This window comes from Callorhinchus milii, unplaced genomic scaffold (assembly GCF_018977255.1).
Source record: "Callorhinchus milii isolate IMCB2004 unplaced genomic scaffold, IMCB_Cmil_1.0 Scaffold8, whole genome shotgun sequence".
Lineage (NCBI taxonomy): Eukaryota > Metazoa > Chordata > Chondrichthyes > Chimaeriformes > Callorhinchidae > Callorhinchus > Callorhinchus milii.
The window spans coordinates 6,634,145-6,655,234 of record NW_024704749.1 but is presented as its reverse complement, the minus strand read 5'-3'; the positions used below and the strand labels follow the sequence as shown (position 1 = coordinate 6,655,234).

General features: G+C 43.3%; 1 protein-coding gene across 1 annotated transcript; it reads right to left on the bottom strand.

Annotated features, from left to right (window-relative positions):
* Positions 1–7,855: 7,855 nt before the first annotated feature.
* On the bottom strand, positions 7,856–16,667 carry LOC103184358 (calcium-binding protein 7). The gene is made up of 5 exons (XM_007902312.2): positions 16,449–16,667; positions 14,211–14,354; positions 9,476–9,588; positions 8,669–8,822; positions 7,856–8,025 (listed from the first exon to the last, which is right to left on the bottom strand). The coding sequence occupies exons 1-5, from the start codon at positions 16,555–16,557 to the stop codon at positions 7,898–7,900; spliced, it is 648 nt and encodes a 215-aa protein (XP_007900503.1). The 5' UTR covers positions 16,558–16,667; the 3' UTR covers positions 7,856–7,897.
* Positions 16,668–21,090: the final 4,423 nt, after the last annotated feature.

Genomic DNA, 21,090 nt, shown 5'->3' with positions numbered 1-21,090 from the left:
CAAGGGAATTCGCTCCGCGGTCACTTCCCCTCCAACATCCACCAACCCCCCACCCCCTCACTCCCACACTCCGACTGCTACCCATCCTCCCCTACTCACTTTTGTACCCGTTTCCCCACCCTCTGTCACCAAACTCATCCTATCCCTGAAACCAACCACCTGCTCCCTTGACCCCATCCCCACTCCACTCCTTATCTCCCAGCTCCACTTTCTTGCCCCACATATCACCGACATCGTCAACCTGTCCCTCTCCTCTGGCTCTGTCCCCATTCCCTTAAAAACTGCCACCATCACGCCCACCCTGAAAAAACCCTCCCTTGATGCGTCGCAGCTATCAAGCTACCGGCCCATCTCCAACCTCCCCTTTCTCTCCAAGGTCCTGGAAAGAGTTGTCGCCTCCCAACTGCGCTCTTTCCTTTCCACCCATTCACTTTTCGAACCCCTTCAGTCAGGTTTCCGTGCTGCCCATAGCACAGAAACTGCCCTGGTCAAGGTTACCAATGATATCCTGACCATTTGTGACCAGGGCTCCCTCTGCCTGCTCGACCTATCGGCAGCATTCGATACGGTCGACCACGCTATCCTACTCCACCGCTTGTCCTTCCACCTCAACCTTCAAGGCACTGTCCTTGAGTGGTTTAGGTCGTACCTTTCTCACCGTCTTCACTTTGTCTCACAAATGGCTTCTCCTCCACCCCCGCACTGTCTCATGTGGTGTCCCTCAGGGCTCTGTCCTCGGTCCCCTCCTCTTCACCCTCTATATGCTCCCCCTTGGTGACATCATCCGCAGACATGGAGTTAACTTCCACATGTATGCGGATGACACCCAACTCTACCTTTCCTCCTCTACTCTCAACTCCACGACCACCGATGTCCTGACAGCTGCCTGTCCGACATCGAGTCTTGGACGAGAGACAACTTTCTTCAGCTCAACGTGCGAAAAACCGAGGCCCTCCTGATTGGCTCACGTCAGCGCCTCCGCACCTCAGGCGCTGACACCATCAGCATCCAAGGCTGCACTCTCCACCTCTCAAAGCCAGTCAGGAACCTCGGCGTTTTGTTCGACCCTGAGCTGTCCTTTCTCCCTCACATCCGCACCACAACTGGCACCGCCTTCCATCACCTCCGGAACATCGCCAGACTACGGCACTACCTCACCCCTCACGCTGCTGAAACCCTGGTCCACGCCTTTGTCACCTCAAGGCTGGACTATGGGAACTCTCTCCTCGCCGGCCTTCCCGCCACCTCCCTCCACAAGCTGCAGGTCATTCAGAACTCTGCAGCTCGTGTACTGTCCCGCACCAGGCTTCGCGACCACATCACTCCCACCCTCGCTCGCCTCCACTGGCTCCCCATCCCCCAGAGGATTGATTTCAAGATCCTCATCCTCACCTACAAGGCCATTCACGGCCTTGCTCCCTCCTACCTCTCTGACCTACTATCCCCCTACCTACCTGCCCGTACCCTCCGTTCCTCCGGCTCCGGTCTGCTCCACGTCCCCCGCCCCAATCGCCCTACCATCGGTGGTCGGGCCTTCAGCCTCTCAGCCCCAGGCTCTGGAACTCCATCCCCCAGTGCCTTCGCCGCTTCCTCCCTCTCCTCCTTCAAGGCCGGTCTCAAAACCTTTCTCTTTGACCGAGCCTTCAGCTCCCCTCTCGATTCTCTTCCCCCTCCTCGCTCCCTCCCTTCCCTCCCCTCACCCTGACCATTTACCCCCTCCTCGCTCCCTCCCTTCCCTCCCCTCACCCTGACCATTTCCCCCCTCCTCGCTCCCTCCCTTCCCTCCCCTCACCCTGACCATTTCCCCCTCCTCGCTCCCTCCCTTCCCTCCCCTCACCCTGACCATTTCCCCCCTGCTCGGGTCCTGACCTAACTGTGCAGCCTTGGGACGTCCTCCTGACGTGAAAGGCGCTTTATAAATGGAATCTTGTTGTTGTTGTTCCCATGAAACTGTCCTGTCTTGTAGAGAGCAACCCCGCTCACAGTAATCATTTGTCGAATTAGGTCCAAAGTATTTTCATACCTCATAGCACTTTTTGTTCACCCGCTGACAAAGCCAGCCCGCTCTCCGGCTCACATTTCAAAGGAAATTGATCTGGCGTGGCTGCCACATTCGCACTTCACAATGCCCTGATGGTGTGCAGAGAACAGGGCATGAAGGACAAATTCTACGGTGACTGGCTGGGTTCCATTCTTGCACAGACGCAATGCATTAACGATTGCATTTAGTTACCATTCCCTTCCATGATGTGGTTCTGTGGAACTTGAGTTGAGGCTCATTTCAGAAACAGCCAGATTGTGCAATGAGCAATGGGATGAGGTAGGAGCAGGTATTCTGGAAGGAAGAGACCAAATGGGCCGAATGGCCTTCTTCATCCAAACCTCTTGTGATCTAGTGATTACCGGTCAGCTGTCTTTACAAAACATGTTACCGATCAAGGTGAATCATGCAGATGCATACATTGTCATGTATTGACTGTATTTTGCAGGCAAACTTTCAGCTTCTTGATTCTATAATAATCCTTGCATTTGCTAGAGCGGCTTACCATGTTGCTGAGACATCTCAAAGCACTTCACAGGATATATTGTAAAGTGAATTGACTGTAGTTCATGGGTGAATTGTGATTAAGGTCGAGAGGGAGGTGAAAAGGATTTTAGCTGTTTCGAAGTGCACTGTTCCAGGGGTGCAATCATTATACATTTGTGAAATTTTTGTACACCCCAAAACATTGAAGTGAACTTGATGTAAAAGAATACAAGATTCCATTAAAGAATTCTCCTTTTTATTATAACAATTCTCTTATACCAAACTTTGAAATGTTGAACGTATTGAGTAAAAAAAATTGAACCTAAAATTATTTGTTCGGTATAGCAAATCATTTATTCAAAAAAAATATAAGTTCATGCACTAAAAGCAGCTTACAAATCAGTTCTGACTATATCATAAATAAATTGAATATCAGGACTTTTGACACAATGCATAACAAGTTAAAGAGTAATGATCTTTTTCTTGGTCTCTTAGGTTTTGTTTAAAGTCAAACAACTCAATTTTTCCTCTTTCTATATAAATATACATATATATATTCTGATATCTGAAAGCTTTGTAATAATACTAATCCCTGCATTTGATAGAGTGCTGCATCACACCATTGAGATGTCTCAAAGCACTTCACAGAATATACTGTAAAGTGAATTTAGCATATATTTGTGGGCAGAATGTGGCAGTCAATTGCGCACAGCAGTGTCCCACAAATAGTTGTGGTTTGAGTGATCATATTATTTTTATAGAATTTTATTTATTCTTTGAAGGGATTATTACTCCTGGAAAGTAATCAGCCAATCGACTAGCAACCGGGGAAACAGAGAAGTAAGGAAACTTGCCTAAGGTTTTGCCCTGCCCGGGAATTGAACCCGGGTCCTCTCGCTTGCGGGGCGAGTGACCTAACCAATACGCTCCAGGACACCACAAGTCAAATGTTTCCAATATTTTGTGCGTCGTGTTTCAATTCCTTAAAATACCACGAAGTGTTGCCGTCGTATTGCACTCTTGGCCCCAGTCTCACGCTGAGACATGCACTGCTTATGTCAATAGCACAATGCAGTGTCAATCCCAACCTCTAAAATACTTGTGACAATAAGGCTGGCTCATCACGAGTGCCCTTTATTTAAAAAGGTTGGCGATACAGGTCTGTGTCCCATTGTCCTCTGATTTCCTTTTGTTAATAAAAATCCTATTCAACCACTTAACTCAGTAGAAGCAAATAGGCAGCAAATCTCCTTTTGGCCTCACCTCCCCCTCCCTTGCTTACAGGACTGGGCGAGTTGATCACATGCGCTTTCTGCTATGTCCCTATTCACGCGTTTCTCACACCACACACTGCACAGGGGTGACTCCAGGACCTGGGATTCGTAAAAAAAAAAAAAGAAACGTTTTATTCCTTATATATATTTTTTTACACACACGGTAAAGCCCTCCTCATAAAAGACCAACAAAAAGAATACAATTTCTTTAAAAAATATAACTTTTACAAATTTAGAAAAATTACACTCTTGTTCAAAGCCATAATATATTCATCCATCACTTCAGCAACATAAAAAAAATCTGTTACACTTGACCCTTTATTGATTCAGGCAAGTAATAATGCAGAGCCCTTTCAAGACATTTCCCATGTGAAATATACCATCTTTGCATAGTAAAACTCTGTACAGTTTTGCGATGCTCTTTTACAGACGATTTGACTTGTGGCCACTTGATCAAAGATGAACCTCAGCCACAGGGAGTCCCAGTTAATCTCTGCCTGAAACTCTCGGCTGATTTAAGCACCCAGCCAACGAGACAGAACTATCAAAGCCTTTGGCAAGGTCAGGTGAGATCCAGTCCATGCAGTGGGAGGTCCCCTTTCCTAACCAACTTCAAAACCACGCTGACAGATGAAGAAACCTCAATTGACTTACATCAAATGAGACCGGGTAAAAACATGAAGATGGTTTTCCCTTGTTCTATCCTCTTCAATACCAATGTGTTTATCAGACACCTGGTTAAAGGATGGATTTATAATAATAAAGCTTTCATTTTGATATCACGTCATTGAGACGTCTCAAAGCACTTCACAGAATATATTGTAAAGTGGATTAACTGTATTTTGTGGGTGAAACTTGGCAGCTGATTGCACACAACAAACAGTCTTGGATCGAGTGACCAAATTTTTTTGAGAGATTATTACCTCAGGAAAGCGATCTGCCAATCGACTAACAACTGGGTTTCTACTTACTCCTTGGTAAACAGAGGTGTGTAAGAAGTAAGGAAATTTGCTTAAGGTTTCGCCCTGCCCTGCGTTTTGGAATCGAACGTGACCGCATTGACATTGGCTTGGCTTCCAGTTCACATGACAAGCAGAGGGCATCAGCTGCCTCTGTAACCCTTTCCAATCATCCAAGTTCCTCACTGCGTAATGGGACCGAGCTGCCCTGAGCAAGTGGCCTAACAGCTAAGTCCATCGCTGGTTCACTGACCGCAGGTAAAGTGGTGCATTATGTTTCGCTTGGCGAATTATGGTTCACGAGACACACCACTGGGTTAAAGCACGGACTTATATGAACCATTAACACAGAACAATCAACATTTGCGTTAAAGCCCAAGTTTAGGAATGTGCAAAAAGCCACATGGATGTAAATAGATTCTTACTTAAGGAACTTAAAAATAGGGAATAATAGTGCCTTTGTTTTGCAGTGAAGATGCACTTGATCAATTTACAGAGGAGGGGAATAGGTCCCTCACAGGCAAGGAAGGGACTGTAGCTGGTGATTATTTCCTGAACTCCTCATATAAACGTTCAGCTAACTACTGGCAGGGAAACTCATACGACACACTTTTAGACAACTTCACTATAATCCGAGAGATACAATCATATATATATTTTTAAAAAGTTGCTATACATTGACCAGAACAATACAAGTAAGCCCCAATCGATGCAAAGAAAAATCAACAGATCATAAATATCATGTCCATAGCCTAATCTGTAACAACAGTGACACAACAGCAAAATTGTACATAGGAATGTAAACGCTGACATGTTTATATTAAATGAAATGTACATTTGTCTAAAGTATATTCTACATATCTCCATGCAGATAAATGTAAAATATAGTATTGCACGTGAAACACTTTGGTGGATTTATTAGGTACATTAGGCTGGCTTCCTGCACTGCCTTTGGCTGTGTTCATCAAGGCAAATTGTGCAGAGCCAGTCTAATGTAAATGCCATTGGGCTATTATAGACAGGCGTCTCTGAATCTTCCAGGTAATGTAAGGGAAGAATGAACACAATTTAGGGGAAGTATCCCTTAACTAGAGTTTTATTATATATATATATATATGTGTATTTTATATGTTACAAAAATATGTACACACGACTTTTGATTTTGTCATTATCACAGAAAAAACAAATGAGAACCCTTTGATATACCATAGCTACAAATGACCTCAGGCAATGTTTACACATAGTCATTACTTTACTGTGATATTAGTGCACAGTGACGATGCTATTGCTGAAATACGTAAAGCATCTTTAAAGTTTAATCACAAGTCTAACAGTCTACTTTTTTGTGTTAAAATTCCCACAGTAAACGTGCTGTGATGATTGTCCTTCTTCGCTGGCTGTCTGGGCCACCAAACCAAATCCACCAAATAGTCTTCAATCTATTAATAATATTAATATTCCTTGCAATTTGATTTAAAGCCTTTCATGTCAGGAAGAGGTCTCAAAGCGCTTCACAGGATTTACTGTGGAGTGCAGTGAGCACGTTTTTGTTGGCAAAAGCATCAGCCAATTTGTTGCAATTTTGGGAGACGTCTCCCAAAATAGCCAATTTTATGTGGGGTGACTGTTAGGTAGGAGAAAGTCAATTCTGATTTTTGAATAGATTCAATAGAGTCTTTAAAGTGCACCTGAATGGGCACAGACAGGACCTCATTTTTAACATCTAATCCGAAGGTTTGCAGTAATTACCAACGAACCTGATGTGAGATACTCTCAAAAAGCTTACAACTAAATGGTTCCATCACCAACCATCTCCTGGTGAAGAGCCATGGTATCATATAGTGTATTGAAATGTATTGAAAAGATTCATTTTCCTTCTTAGAAGTCGATAACACTCTGAAACCTGCAAGAACCTAGTTTGATTTTTTCTAATTTTTCCTTGCAGTTCACATAGCAAACATCATCAACACTGACAATAATACCCAGTGCTGGACATCACCACCAATCACCCTGTAGCTTATCACCCTTTCACTCTTCCGCAAACAAAGAAAAGGTACTATAGTAAATTATTGCAAAAATATAATATCTATTGCTATTTTAATAAAACAATGTTTCCTCGTCTCCGTGAACCTTTCGTAACTTGCTTCGCTAAAAAAATAAAGAGTGTTAAAAAGGCGGGTCTTAGTCTAGGGACATGAAACAGGGGTTTAAACCCAACTCGACACCAACTTCATAGCACCAGGCTCGTCATTCACATCCCAACTCCAACTCCGAGTCAATGACAAGGATGAAAATGTGGCTTTCATATCAATGTGGGGGAAAAAATTATCATCCGAAATATTAATCCAATCGCTCAAAGCGCTTTTACAGAATACACTGCAAATTGCAGTGAGCGACCAATTTGATTTGGGGGATTTTAAAACCAACTACCCAACTGGCTGCATCTTCTACAGCCTCAAGTTGGAATAGCAACAGTGGAAAGTTTTGTTTTTTGGGGGGGAGTGGGGGGTTTGCAAATTAAATGGAAGGATTGTTATTTTTTTCATCTAAACGAGCGATGACTTTGGTGTTCCAAGTCTCCATGTGTTTCGCGATCCAAAGAAAAGCGTTCCAGAATCCGTTTTCTAACTAACCCCTTTTCCCGAAGAGCGGAGTTGTGGTTGGAGAGTACTGTGGTTGCTTTTTTTCCGCGCAGGAATTGGGAATGCAACATTCATCATCATTCTTCACTCACCGTCTTACTTTTCTTCCATGCACCCTCCCCATCACCCCATCACCCCTACCTCCACCCTTCCACAGGAACTGTGCAAATAGCGTCTCACTCATTGTTGGTTCCACATTGGCGAGCTCCTCACTTTTCCACAGTCCGTAAGATTTTCACTTCAAATGGAAAGTTGTCATGTGAACCAGTATTTTTTACATATATATAAAAAAAACATGCGTTATCATGCAGCTAAAACATTTTTTTTGTGTTGTATTCCTGTGTGTGCTGGTTATCTCCTCCCAGGACGCAGAAAAAAACAACCACGAGAGAAACTACCATGCAAAGTGGGTGTCCATCAGTATCGGTCTCTCCAATGTGTGTGTGCGTGTGTTGTGTTGAGGTCGATGTGGAGTGGGTGAGGGGGTGGGGGGTTCTATTTCATTCCGCTTCTCAGCACTTGATTCGCGGCTATGAGCATCACGCTGATGATAAACGCTATGGCGAAAGCACAGATCAGGCTCTTCCTCAAGCACGTCTGTTTGATTTGCTGCGTTGAACACGCTGCAGGTAGAGAGAAATATTATTATTGTTATTATTATTATCGTTTCCAAATTCAGTTCATCCACTTGATCTAAACTGTGCTGTTTTGGTTGGTTAAGACTCCCAGTGGTACCACAACGCACCATCTCCCCCCCTTCCCCTTCAAGCTTTGGCTATCACAATTGGCTGCCGCGTTACGTTAAATTCACTTTACAGTATATTCTGTGAAGCGCTTTGAGACGCCTCAAAGACGTCCCTGACCAAAGCAAGTTGTAGATCGGAGCGCCATCTAGCGCCCCAGGTGGGTACTGCCGAACTCCATCCATTCCAGAGGGAAGTGCATTTAATATTTAATAAATATTCAATAGCCTGCTTCCTACATGTCTGTCTATTTACTAAAGGAGGATACTACACATGCAATGCTTCTTCTATTTAAGGATTGAAGTCTTTAATCCTGTAATGAAGATGGGGCACACATTTTGTTATAAATATTTGTGTGTGTATATGGTTTTGCAGTATGCATTTATGTATGTGTTTGTGTATATGTTTGCAGGATGCTTACGTGTGTTTATATTTGTGTGTGTTTTGTGTGTGTGTGTGTGTATGAGAGACACGGATGTATTACGAACATGATTGGGTAGTGCCTGGGTTAGTTAGGACTTACTGTCGATGTCGACGGGACATTCATCTGGATTATCCACATGGCCTTCCTCTTCGGTCATGATGATGTTCTCAATGTCCTTCATCGACAAGTGCTCACAGAACGCCTCGTACAGGAGTCGTTTCAGCTCCTCCACTGTCATTCTCTGCATATCACACTACAGGGCAGACAGAGGCCATCAGACAATATTGGCCAACACACAGTCTCACACACATCCACATCCACATGCACCGACACACACATGCACAACATACACCCACATACATAGACTCACCCACACACACACACACGTAGATTCAAACCCCGCAAGCACAGACACACACAAACATGCACATACACTCACACACGCATATAGATTCACACACATTCACACATACATACAGAGTCTCTCTCACACACATACACACGTACATAGACTCACATAAACATAGACTCTCACATACACACGCACAGTTTTGTTTCATCTTCTGAGAAATAAAGTGTGACTCGTTTTATGTTGTTAATTTTTTTTCTCTTTTTATCGCTAGTTTTTTTTTGTCATTAACGCTTGAGCCGCAGATGGCAGCTGCTCAGCTGAAGCTTCAACCCCTGAGAACACAAACTCGGAGAAGCACCTTTTGTCTCTGTTCAGGGAGAGGTCACCTTGACCAGGTTAGACTCTGATCTGTTCTGAATTTCATCTTCCAGCAGCAATTGGGGCGGTTTCGAACCTTGACTCTTGTTCTCAACAGCGGGTGGAGTATTTCTTTCTACCGCTTGGACCTTGGTTTAATCCACCTCACCCCCAACATTTGTGAAGCCACTTCTTACCTTCCAGAACACGTTATCGAATTCAGTCCCGTGGAACTTTTCTGGAATGGCGGCTGATGAAAGTCTGGGTCCCAGTAATGACACAAACTCCTCAAAGTCTACCTGCCCATCACCTGAAACCAGAACCCATCAAGTTAACTTTGTTTCCATGTTAGTGACAGTTAGCGAGATCAGCTTGGATGAAGAAATTTCCTTCGGTCCATCTGATATCCTCTCCGAACGCCCACTTTACCTCCCCCTCACTACAGAGCTGAGCTGCTTTATATACGAGTCCCAGTGTCCTGGCTTCAACCACTCTTCCTGGCAACAAACCCTGTTTGCAGTCGTTAATTACCCTCTGCGTAAAGAAATACTTCCTGGTGTCTGTCCCGGAAATCTCTTGCAAATAAATTGTCCATTCGCTCCATGGCTGTTTGCTGGGTGTTGCTGTATTCAAATAGGCTGCCGCATTTGCCAACAAAATACAGGGTCACCACACTTTACAGTAATCCCTGCAAAGCACAGTGAGGTATCTCCCGAAGCCACTGTATTAAATGTGAGGATGACTTATTATTATATTGGTGAATCCAATTGCTAATGGCATGTCTGTGACCCCCCCCCCACCCCGACCCCCCCACCATCCATGCAATATCTTTTAAGTCTTTATCAATCGATAGCTTTCGCCCAGCTCCACTGCCTCCGCTCCTGAGAATACAACTCACCAGCACTGTGAATAAACAACAACAACAAATTACATTTGTATAGCTCCTTTCACATCGGAAGGACGCCCCAAGGCTTTGCACAGTCAAGGATATAAAGTTGCATAATTGAACCCAAATCACTCCACGCCAATTGTTAAAGCTTAATCACTTGGATGCTTCACCGTTGCTTTAGTGAGCAGATTTACGATGCGGTTAAACTCATTTGTTTTGAAGTACCTCTTGTTATTGCTTTGCTAGCATGTATATTGAACATAAGAACATAGAACATAAGAATTAGGAGCAGGAGTAGGCCATTCAGCCCCTCTTGCCTGCCCCGCCATTCAATAAAATCATGGCTGATCTATTCTAACTCCATCTACCTGCCTTATCCCCATATCCCTTAATCCCTTTATCCACAAGAAATCAATCAATTGGGACCGGGATAACTTTCTAATTGATCTTCTCACTGTTCCCCTACAGTCTCCAGCCACTGACATGACGTAAAGTATTTTATTCATTCCTCAGTTTGAATCTACAAACAAGCGGAGATCCAGATCAGAATTGCTTGCTAATCTCTTGTTTATTGAATCTTCATTATGAGCAGATTGTCTCCCTACACAGATGGTCTTTTAACCACAGATTGACTGTTATGTTAAAATTCTGATCCATTTTATTACGGACCTAAACTTAATGACATTGCTAGTAAGTGAATCAGAGGCATGATGATTGGCTCGATGAGAACTGTATTGGTTACATGAGCAAATAATGGGTGTTATTATCAATGACCAATTAGGATGTTTTTTTGTAATCAATTCTTTGCTTATGAGGTCACCTGGTCAATGCGTGTTGAGCAATGGATCCTAAAAGCTAATATTAATTAACGCTTTCCTATTTCCACCTTTCTTTAGACCTAAAGTTCAACCAACTTTGACCAGTTTTGATTCAATTATACTTTGGCTCACTCGCTTACAATTATAATCATCCCTGCATTTGATATTACACCTTATCAGATCTTTCATAAGTCTCAAAGCACTTCACAGCATCTGCTGTAATGCGCATGAATGTCCATTTTGCAGTGTCCCACAAACAGCCGTGGAATGAGTGACCAATTTTATGCGGAGGGATTGTTGGCCAGACCCCGGGAGAGAGAAGCTCCCTTCTCTTTTCGAATAGCGCCATGGGATCTTTAACATCCACCTGAACAGGGCAAAGAAGGGGAATTGGTTCAATATCTCATCCGAAGGACGGATGACAGATGTATCTATGTATGTCTATGAAATAACAGGGAATTAATTCACATCAGTCTGAATGTACAGTTTGATGATCAATAGCCATCTAGGGTGTGACAATTTGTTAAATACAGCCTTAATTTAAAAATACAGTTCAGTGTAAGTTTCTATTAAGAACTACTGAAAAGATGAATTCAACATTAAGACTAAATTCAACAATTGGTATGTATCTCTCCTGCGAATTTGTGCGTGAAAAAAAACTTTCCTTGAAGCTCTCCTATTTTCTAGGGCTGGTGCAAATCCTCAGAAAAGAATCCTTCAGAAAGGAAAGAGACGCAATTGGTTTGAAACTAATGATTTTATTAAAGAAAAACTCTGTGATCACACAGTTCACTTCAATTGGGAAGCCTCAACTCATCTTTGCCAGGCAGCCTTTGCAAGATAAATGGGTCAAATTACACAGTCCCAAGATAAAGTATTTAAAACCGAACAGAACTCTTTGTTATTTGGGTTTATGGAACCTTTGAAGATGGATTCAAAACCTTGCTGTTCACACATTCTACAAAGCTGTTCGGAATATTCAATGTCAGCCCTTACCCAAAGACAGGTCTGGTTTTGTTGAATTAACACAGGCGGAAATGTTTGCTAAGCTCATCCACGGTTTATAGTGTCTAATGAGATTCCGAAGCTGAATCAACCATGCACAGAGCGAAGCTGGTTTCGCAGAGCAAAGCAATCATACTATAAGAAGTCATTACAGTAATAAGTGTGCAATATTCCAAGCCAAAAATAATATATAGTGTAAAAAAAATCCCTGGGAACCCTTTGATATGTAATGAACTGCGAACACAGCAATGCAACCAGGAATTTTTCTATCGAATTTTTTCTGAGTTTAGAATTAAGATCTAAATGGAACTAATTCTGAGTTTAGTTAAATAGGGACAAAATGGAGTTGTGGAGTCCTGTAGCATATTGGTTAGAGCATTTGCTTTGAAAGCAAGAGGACCTGAGTTTGATTCCCAGCAGGGCGAAACATTAGGCAAATTTCCTTACTCCACACACTTCTGTTTACCTAACATTAAGTAGGAACCCGGTTGTTAGTTGATTGATGGATCACTTTTATGGGGTTAATAATCCCTTCCAAATTTTTTTTAAAAAAAATAATAATTTGGTTACTCAATCCACAACTGTTTGTGGGACGCTGCTGTGTGCAATTGGCTGCCGTGTTTCGTCCACAAAATATACAATCAATTCACTTTATAGTAAATTCTGGGAAGCACTTTTGAGACATCTCGAAGATGTGATAAGGCACTATATCAAATGCAAGGATTATTATTATAAAATGGTAAAATATTGCAGTCTATGGGTGATTCATCGAGATTTCTCAAAGCAATTTTTTTTTGCCCACGGTGCTATAAATGTCAAATACTTTGTCACCTATTCTTGGAATGATAGTTTGTGATAAGTATCTGGAAAGAGGGTGCATGTCAGTGTTAATACCTCAGCAGATTTTTTTAGAATTGACTCAACAAATGCACAGTTTTATATTTGCCCAGTCAGTGACCTGCTTGGTAAAGGCACCGTCTTGTGGAGAGCTGAGCCATAAGGTATGCATTACCCTCTGTGTGACTGAGCTTCCAGATGTTAGCTAGATTAGCAGTTTGAGCAACACACTCAGTTTTAGCCTCAAGTGGTGTAAAGTTCCACCGAGACTTGATAATAATAATCCTTGAATTTGATATAGCGCCATACCATGTTGTTGAGACATCGCAAATGCTTCACAAAATACACTGTGAAGTGAATTGACTGCATATACTGTGAAGTGAATTGGCAGCCAATTGCGCATAGCAGTGTTCCACAAACAGTCGTGGATTGAGTGACCAAATTATTATTTCTATTTATTTTAATTTGGGATTATTACCTTTAAGACATCCTCCTGACATGAAAGGCTACATAAATGTGAACTGTGTTGCATTGTATTAATAATTTTCACAGTTTTCTACCAAAGTGGTCTCAGAGGCTGAGATCAGGTGAAATCTCTGGTTTCAAGAAAGCGGAATAAAGGCTAGGTGTCTTTATCGGGTCAAGAACACACCAGGACCTGTTTAGACTCTGATTACTGTAGTAAAAGCTTTACATGTTAAGGTATTTTGTTGGTAAGGCTCAAAGAATGAGAAAATAAATAGGATTGTGTTTTAGTCTGAAGAGGGCTGCAGTTCCTATGAACTATGAAGATAGTGTAGATGGGAACTGGCCTGGGAACAATAAAAACACCAACACAATTGTCCTTAATTTCTCCAAGTCGATGAAAGTTAAACAGGTTGAAAGAGTCCTACTTTATTTGATTGCCAAATACAGAACGTCACACAGACACTTGCCCAGAAGTGACATCGGGTCATTAAGCCCTTGAACGCAGAGGAAATGTCAACTGCTAACTCAACTCAGTTGGTGAAACTGTTAATAAGTTAAGGTTCACCTGAAAGTTTTAAGATGATAGCCCATGGATATGGCTCATCTGATCTCATCCCTCAGGAAACCCACCCTACAGTCCTCAGGCTGAGGTTCCCTAGGCTGATCAAGTGGACGTTAAAGATCCTGCCACCCTGTCGGAACAGAGAAGGGAGTTTCTTGGCATCAAGTCCTATCACTGTTAAGTGCTCCGAGATGCTATAAATGCAAGTTGTTGCGATAGGGAGAGCGGTTAGGAGGGGCTGAGGCTTGCGGGGGGTAAAAAGCCTGCAGCCACTAGTTGTGACCAGAGGTCTGTTTGGATGTTATATACAGTCTAGATATCAATTCTATGTTGTTTGCGCGCCTGTATCCTACCGTCCATATCCAGCCTTTGAATGATCACCTCCAGCTCCACCTCATTGGGCATGTAGCCCAGCGATCGCATTGCCATGCCCAGCTCCTGCTTGGAGATAAACCCATTTCCATCACGGTCAAAGACTTTGAAAGCCTTGCGGATCTCTATTGGGAGGGACAAGGTTTGAGTGTATGAAAAAAACATCGAAACTATAATGTATATAATAATAATCCGATATCAATGGCAAGCATAGCTTGGGGCTGGTTAGACTCCAGCAGTTACCCCAATGCACACTCTGGTGTCCCCCCCAAGCCTTGCCTCTTGCCAACCTGCACCTAATCCGGAATTACATAAGCCGGATGCATCCCTCCAGGAAGAGGGCGCATTCCATTCCAACAATCTATCCCTGGAATTTCCATGTGTAGGTGGGATGCATGGAATTCTTAGTTTGGATTGGAAAGCACAGTGATGTGTCAGACTAACCCCCCCAAAAAAAAATTTGATATAGCACCTTATAACGTCATCGAAATGTCTCAAAAGCACTTCACAGGATACACTGTAAAGTGGATTGACTGTGTATTTTGTCCCACAAACAGCCACGCAGTGAGCGACCAATGTTATTTGGGAAATTGTCGGCCAGGACACTGGGATCTTTAACATCCACCTGAACAGGCAGATGGGAGCTCGGTTTAACGTCTAGTCCAAAGGGATGGCACCTCTGTATATAAAGGACATTACAAACTTAAGATTTTTTTTTGGGGGGGAAGGGATAGTTGGAGAAAATTCTGCTAAATCCTTTCCTATTTTTTGCACAATTAATTACAGTGTAAGGGGGCTATTGCCCTCTTAATCTCACGCCTTTCCAAACCTACCTGTGAGACTATTTAAGGAAGAGAAATTCTCAATGCAAGTGAGTGAGTGGACAGCAACGCATCGAGTAGCGAATAACAAAGGCGAATAGCGCATTACACGAATCTGATGGAACTTTTTTTGGGGGGGCGTTTTGTGCGTGTGTGTCTGTCTGTGTGTGTGTGTGTGTGTGTGTGTGTGTGTGGTGGGGGGGGGGGGGGGGGGAATAATTCAAAGCAGATTTTTATTGATGATAAAGTTCCGCAAAACAGTGGAATATATCAGAGATATTAATTAGAGAGAAAAAAAAGCACTGTTGCATTTTCGGACACACACCTGTTCTCAGGTCTGTGAGACGGTCTCGATCTGAAGGTAAAGGTTTATTTTAGCTTTTGATCTTTTTGCAAAGAGGGAAGGGAGAGAGAGAGAGAGAGAGGGCGTGAGGGGTGGGTGGGGGTGGATGGGGGGGGGGGGGTCGTGTGTGCGTTTTATGGCTTGGGACACAATTACACACCTGTGGTCCTCCCTCAGGCTCCATCACCCACCAACCCCCTCCCCATTGAAGCGCTTGGAGGTGAGGCAACTCTTGCAGGTTCATTGATACGTGTGTGCAAACCACAATTAAAACCCAACCAGGGACAACTGGTCTTGGAGCCATCCATCTCACAGGTGTCACGCCAAAACTCGTCCTCGCCCACGCCATCTGCATGTCAACGTGACCATTAGGGTCTCGCATTGAACTGAACAAACCGTGGACTTGTGACAGATTTTCACTCACTGTGATTCTCTCTCTCTCCCCTCTTTCTCTCATCTCTCTCTCTCTCTCCCTCTTTCCTCTCTCTCCCTCTCTCTCTCTCTCTCTTTTCCCCCCTCCTCTCCCTCTATTTCCCTCTCCTCTCTCTATCCCCCCCATCTCTCGCCATTAACCATCTACTCTCTCCTCCTCCATGTACCCATTGAGCTCCTTCTTAGACAGTACTTACTCCTCTTACTTACATTCACCTCCCCCCCCACCCTCCACCTCTCCCTATATTTCTCCTGTTTATATCTCTGTCTCTCCCTCATTCAATTCACTCCCTTTATGACTTGTATCGCCCTCCCAAATCCCAGACCCTCTATCAAACCACCGATTCCGCCTTCAAACTCAATACAAAACCAACACCAGCAAAAGCATCCCCTACAAAAAAATTCAAACCCAACAGAAAAGTGGGGCTTTAATGGGATGGGGGGGGGAGGTGGGTGGGGTAATAAAATAAAATACGCAGGTTAAATAGTTGGAAGCGTTTTGAGTTGGAAGATTGGGTGGGGGGGGGGGTCTTTCATGCATCAGACCCAAACACTGGTACTTAACAGGTAGCACAAGTCTGTGATTAAGATTTTTCTGTGAACAGAAGCCAACATTGACTCACCTTCCAGTTCATCCTCAGGAATATCTATGGGATCTCGGTTGGTGAGGATGTCAGGGATGGTGTATATCCCTCTGTACATCAAGGTGGCAGTCACTGGGTGCATAGGCATGTTATAATCTCTAGGTCACAGGCACGTTTCACCTCCCTGCTCTTCCTTCCTTCCTTCTTCCTTCCTTCCTTCCTTCATACGGTGAGTTCCCCCAAGTATTGTGTTGTCTTGTGTTGAGCTTCCCCTGGTCTATGCCATCTCCTCTGAAACCAGCACTCCTTTAGCCACACAAGAACCACTGCACAGCGTGATTTCTGTGGGAGACATCCACTCGAAGATTCCACTCATCTCCCCGTGATTTGAGAATGGAAAATGAACTGTTTCGTGTCTCTTTCTCCTCCTTGTGTGTTGTCTTTCTCTCTCTCTCTCTCTCTCTCTCTCACACACACTCACACACCCTCTCCTTTCTCTGTCTATCTCCTTTCTCTCGTTCTGTCTCTCTGTCTCTGACACATGGCTCTCAGTCAAGTCAGTCAGTCAATCAGTCACTCACTCAGAGAGTCACTCATTTGCTCTTCTAAGCGACTCGATAACCCAGTTGAAATGCAATTTAAATACGTGTTACACTCAACTACTTTCACTCCCCTCCACATGCAAACACACACAGACACACACACACACTCCTTGTCTCCCTTGAAGCGATCGCCCACTCGATTATGTCTTTGCATCATTTGGATGATTTTTTTTTTGCTCGATAGAGATTTTTTTTTTACCCCTCTTAATTAATTTGGTGTGTGTGTTAAATGGATTTTCTGCTCAAAGGGAGGCGAGGCTGGTTGTTAACACAGATTAGATTTAGTGGGAGTTGATCTGTGGGGGATGGGGGAATAAAAGAGAGTTGGAGAACCATGCAGATATTTTATCAATAAATACTGACTTAGATGTGCAAATGTGGAATGTTTTACTCGTCGTAACTGAAGAGAGTGAGGCAATAACATCGTTTGAGACACGATGTAGACAGACAGACAGACAGACAGACAGACAGACAGACAGACAGATAGATAGATAGATAGATAGATAGATAGATAGATAGATAGATAGATAGATAGATAGATAGATAGATAGATAGATAGATAGATAGATAGAGAGAGAGAGAGAGAGAGAAAGAAAGAAAGAAAGAAAGAAAGAAAGAAAGAAAGAAAGAAAGAAAGAAAGAAAGAAGAGGAAATAACATTAAAGTCGGTGTGTTCAGAGCGACTATCTTCAGAGAGAGAGTGGGGGGAGCACAGTTTTGACTATTCCCCAAACATTACTTAATTCATATGGGGTCCCACTAACCTCCAAATCCCATCAAGAATAGCAATTGAACATCCCGTTCAAGTGAACTGGCATTTTATTTTTGTATGTTTGTATGAGTGTGTTTGTGTTTGTATTGTGTGTGGATGTTTTGTATGTGTGTATTGTGTGTGTGTGTGTGTGCATTGTGTGTGGATGTTTTGTATGTGTGCATTGTGTGTGTGTGTGTATGTTTTGTATGTTTGTATAGTGTGTTTGTGTGTGTGTGCATTGTGTGTGTATGTTTTGTATGTTTGTATAGTGTGTTTGTGTGTGTGTGCATTGTGTGTGTATGTTTTGTATGTGTGTAGTGTGTGTATCATGTATGTTTGTATGAGTGTGTTTGTGTTTGTATTGTGTGTGGATGTTTTGTATGTTTGTATTGTGTGTGTGTGTTGGCTTGTGTGTGTGTGTGTGTGTTGGCTTGTGTGTGTGTGTGTGTGTGTGTTGGCTTGTGTGTGTGTGTGTGTGTTGGCTTGTGTGTGTGTGTGTGTGTTGGCTTGTGTGTGTGTGTGTTGGCTTGTGTGTGTGTGTTGGCTTGTGTGTGTGTGTGTGTGTTGGCTTGTGTGTGTGTGTGTGTGTGTGTGTGTGTTGGCTTGTGTGTGTGTGTGTGTGTTGGCTTGTGTGTGTGTGTGTGTGTGTTGGCTTGTGTGTGTGTGTGTGTGTGCATTGCAAAGTGCATATGTCGACAAAGGGGGAAATGGACACGACAGGTTGAGAGATTCCCCCTCATACGATAGATAAATAGATGGAGACGGTGTTCGGGGGCTGTTCGTGAGCAGTTTGCGCATTTGCAGAGCAAAGAATCGATATGGACGGATCTGTGTGTGTGTGTGTGTGTGTGTGTTTGGAAGATATTTTGTTTTAGGCAAAAAAAAATGAATTGTATTTTTCTTGGGAAGTTTTCTTTTGAGCAAAAATGAATTTAATTGGAATACTGCATTCCACCACCACACACACACACACACACAGACACACACACAAATAAAAAAAACATCTCTATGGGTAAAATCAGGAAGTTTTTTTGGGGGGCAAATTGCAATATTGAATGAATATTATTTCTGAGCCTGAAATTGATTCATTTTATTCTTAAAAGCTTCTCCACCCACCCCCTCCCCTCCCCTCCCTCCTCCAGGCTCCATCTCCCCTCTTATTGACTTTTGATTTCTCCAGAAATTGTCTTTTTTTTTGGTTGGGGGGGTGGGGGGGGGGGGGGGGGGTTGTTTCATCACTTATTGAAAACAGATGTCTTTTTCTTTGGTCGTGTCTTCTGCTAGAAGCGTTCTCCCGAGCCCTGGGATGTTAAAAAGAAAATAAAACAAGATTTTTTTTAAAAAAAGAAATTGTCCTCCTTCCCCCCCCCCCACCCTCCAAATTTAATTCGAGTGTGTGTGTGTGTGTGTGTGTTTTGTTAGTTTTTAAATTAAACTGATTTTATTAGTTTTTAAATTAAAGGTGTTTCCCCCTAGACTGGAGGAAGGATGCCACACAGATTCTGAGACAGAATAGACACTTAATTGGGTGGGAGAATCCCATTCGCTAATTTCCAGCACTATCCTTATTTAATTCATGAGAAAGTCATAACCTTATCTCTCACCAATTCCCGTTGCCTTCCATTGAGGGAGTTGCCACATTGCAAACTGATTATTAGCAGCGATGGCGATAAAATACTAAGAAAGATACAATTCATTGCCAAGGCTCAAGTTAGACGTCAGTTAGAAGTCTAAATGGCAGTCAACGCACCCTGATCAATGAATTAAGACTGATTTAGATTAATTTCTACACTAACTATCTACAACAACAGAATGACATTTCTATAGCGCCTTTCACGTGGGGAGGATGTCCAAAGGCGATGGACAACCAGTGTTTCGGACCCGAGCTGTGGGTCGGGATTGGGGAGGATGGAGAGCAGGGGAGGGAAGGAGGGTGAGCGAAGGCATAGTTGAAGAGTAGGGTCTTGCGACGGGTCTTGAAGGAGGCAACGGAGGGGGCGAGGTGGAGGGACTGGGGGACTGCATTCACTAACTAACTAACCAACCAATGAACCAACCAATTTGTTCAGGGTTTAACCGTTTAGAAATGAACTGAAAAGGGTTTAGTACTGAATGTTCATTCACACTTTGTGTGTGTCGCTATGCGGTTTTAACTGGTTAGACTCCAGCAGTTATGCACACTCTGGGCTCCCCAAGCCTTGGCTCTTGCCAACCTGTGCTTAATACTTTGGATGGGTCCTTCCAGAGTACTCATTCAATTCCAACAATCTATCTCAGACATTTCCATGTGTAGGTGGCGTGCATGGAATTCACAGCTTGGTTTGGATACTCTGAAGCATGGTGATGGGTTTCCACATGTGCCATACACCCAGGTGTTTTGTGGAGGGAGAGCAGAGAGAGACGGAAAGAGAGGAAGTTGTGGGGGGGGTGTTGTACGGGAAGAAAAGGAGAGATGAGGGGATGTTTTTCTTCAACATGAAAAGGATTCCAGTGCCACAGAGTATATTTTATTTATCACCAAAATCTTACATTTATGCTATTTATCAGCACAAGAACCGAAGCCTTTTTAAATACCCGATGAATGATTTATGGCAGAGGTTATATTTTGAGAAATAGCAAAAAATAATCTGATTGATATAAACAGAATTCACACCATGTCTTGCAGAGCAGGAGGAAATTTCACTTTACCTCGAGGGTAATTAACGATTGACAGAGGTCACCAGAAAGGGTGGTTCAGGCCAAGACATTGGACTCATTGTAGCAAACAAAACTTGCATTTACGCACAGCGCCTTTCACGTGGGATTGCACCTCGGAACGTTTAACAGGGGACGTGCCCATAGGTATGATTGAAGAGGAAAGTCTTGAGGTGCGATCTGAAGACAGGCAAAGAGCAGGCGAGGCGGAGGGATTGATGCTGAGAAACAGCTTGATGCTGTGATGGATTATTGAATTTGGAGTTGAGGTGCAGATCATCCATTATCTTATAGGATGGTGGAGCAGACTCAACGGGCTGAATGGCCTACTCCTGTTCCTGTGTTCCTATGGGTGGACGGTAGGGTGCGTGGGTGTTGGGGAGGGGGGGGGGGCAGATAAAATCAGATTCTTTCTCCCAAACTAATCTTGTGATTTTGTGGAATAAAACGCAGAGCCTGTAAGGGTGATGTTGCTTTCTGAACATGGAGCATCTGAAAAGTTATAAGAAAGCATGAATTGTGTCTCTCAGGATTCTGGCAGGAAAGTCCTTTTATAGTCTGAATCACTTCAAGGTCTAAACACCATTTTTTTTTAGCTGTAGGGTAACATACTGAACCTTTTGTTTTCTCT

What these genes read in the sequence shown, in the direction of transcription:
- LOC103184358 (XM_007902312.2), bottom strand. Translation starts at nt 16,557, where the DNA reads ATGCCTATGCACCCAGTGACTGCCACCTTGATGTACAGAGGGATATAC. An exon ending in TCCTGAGGATGAACTGGAAG is followed by an intron (nt 14,355 to 16,448) that starts GTGAGTCAATGT and finishes CCCTCCCAATAG; the next exon opens with AGATCCGCAAGGCTTTCAAA. An exon ending in ATGTCCCGTCGACATCGACA is followed by an intron (nt 8,026 to 8,668) that starts GTAAGTCCTAAC and finishes CTCTACCTGCAG; the next exon opens with CGTGTTCAACGCAGCAAATC.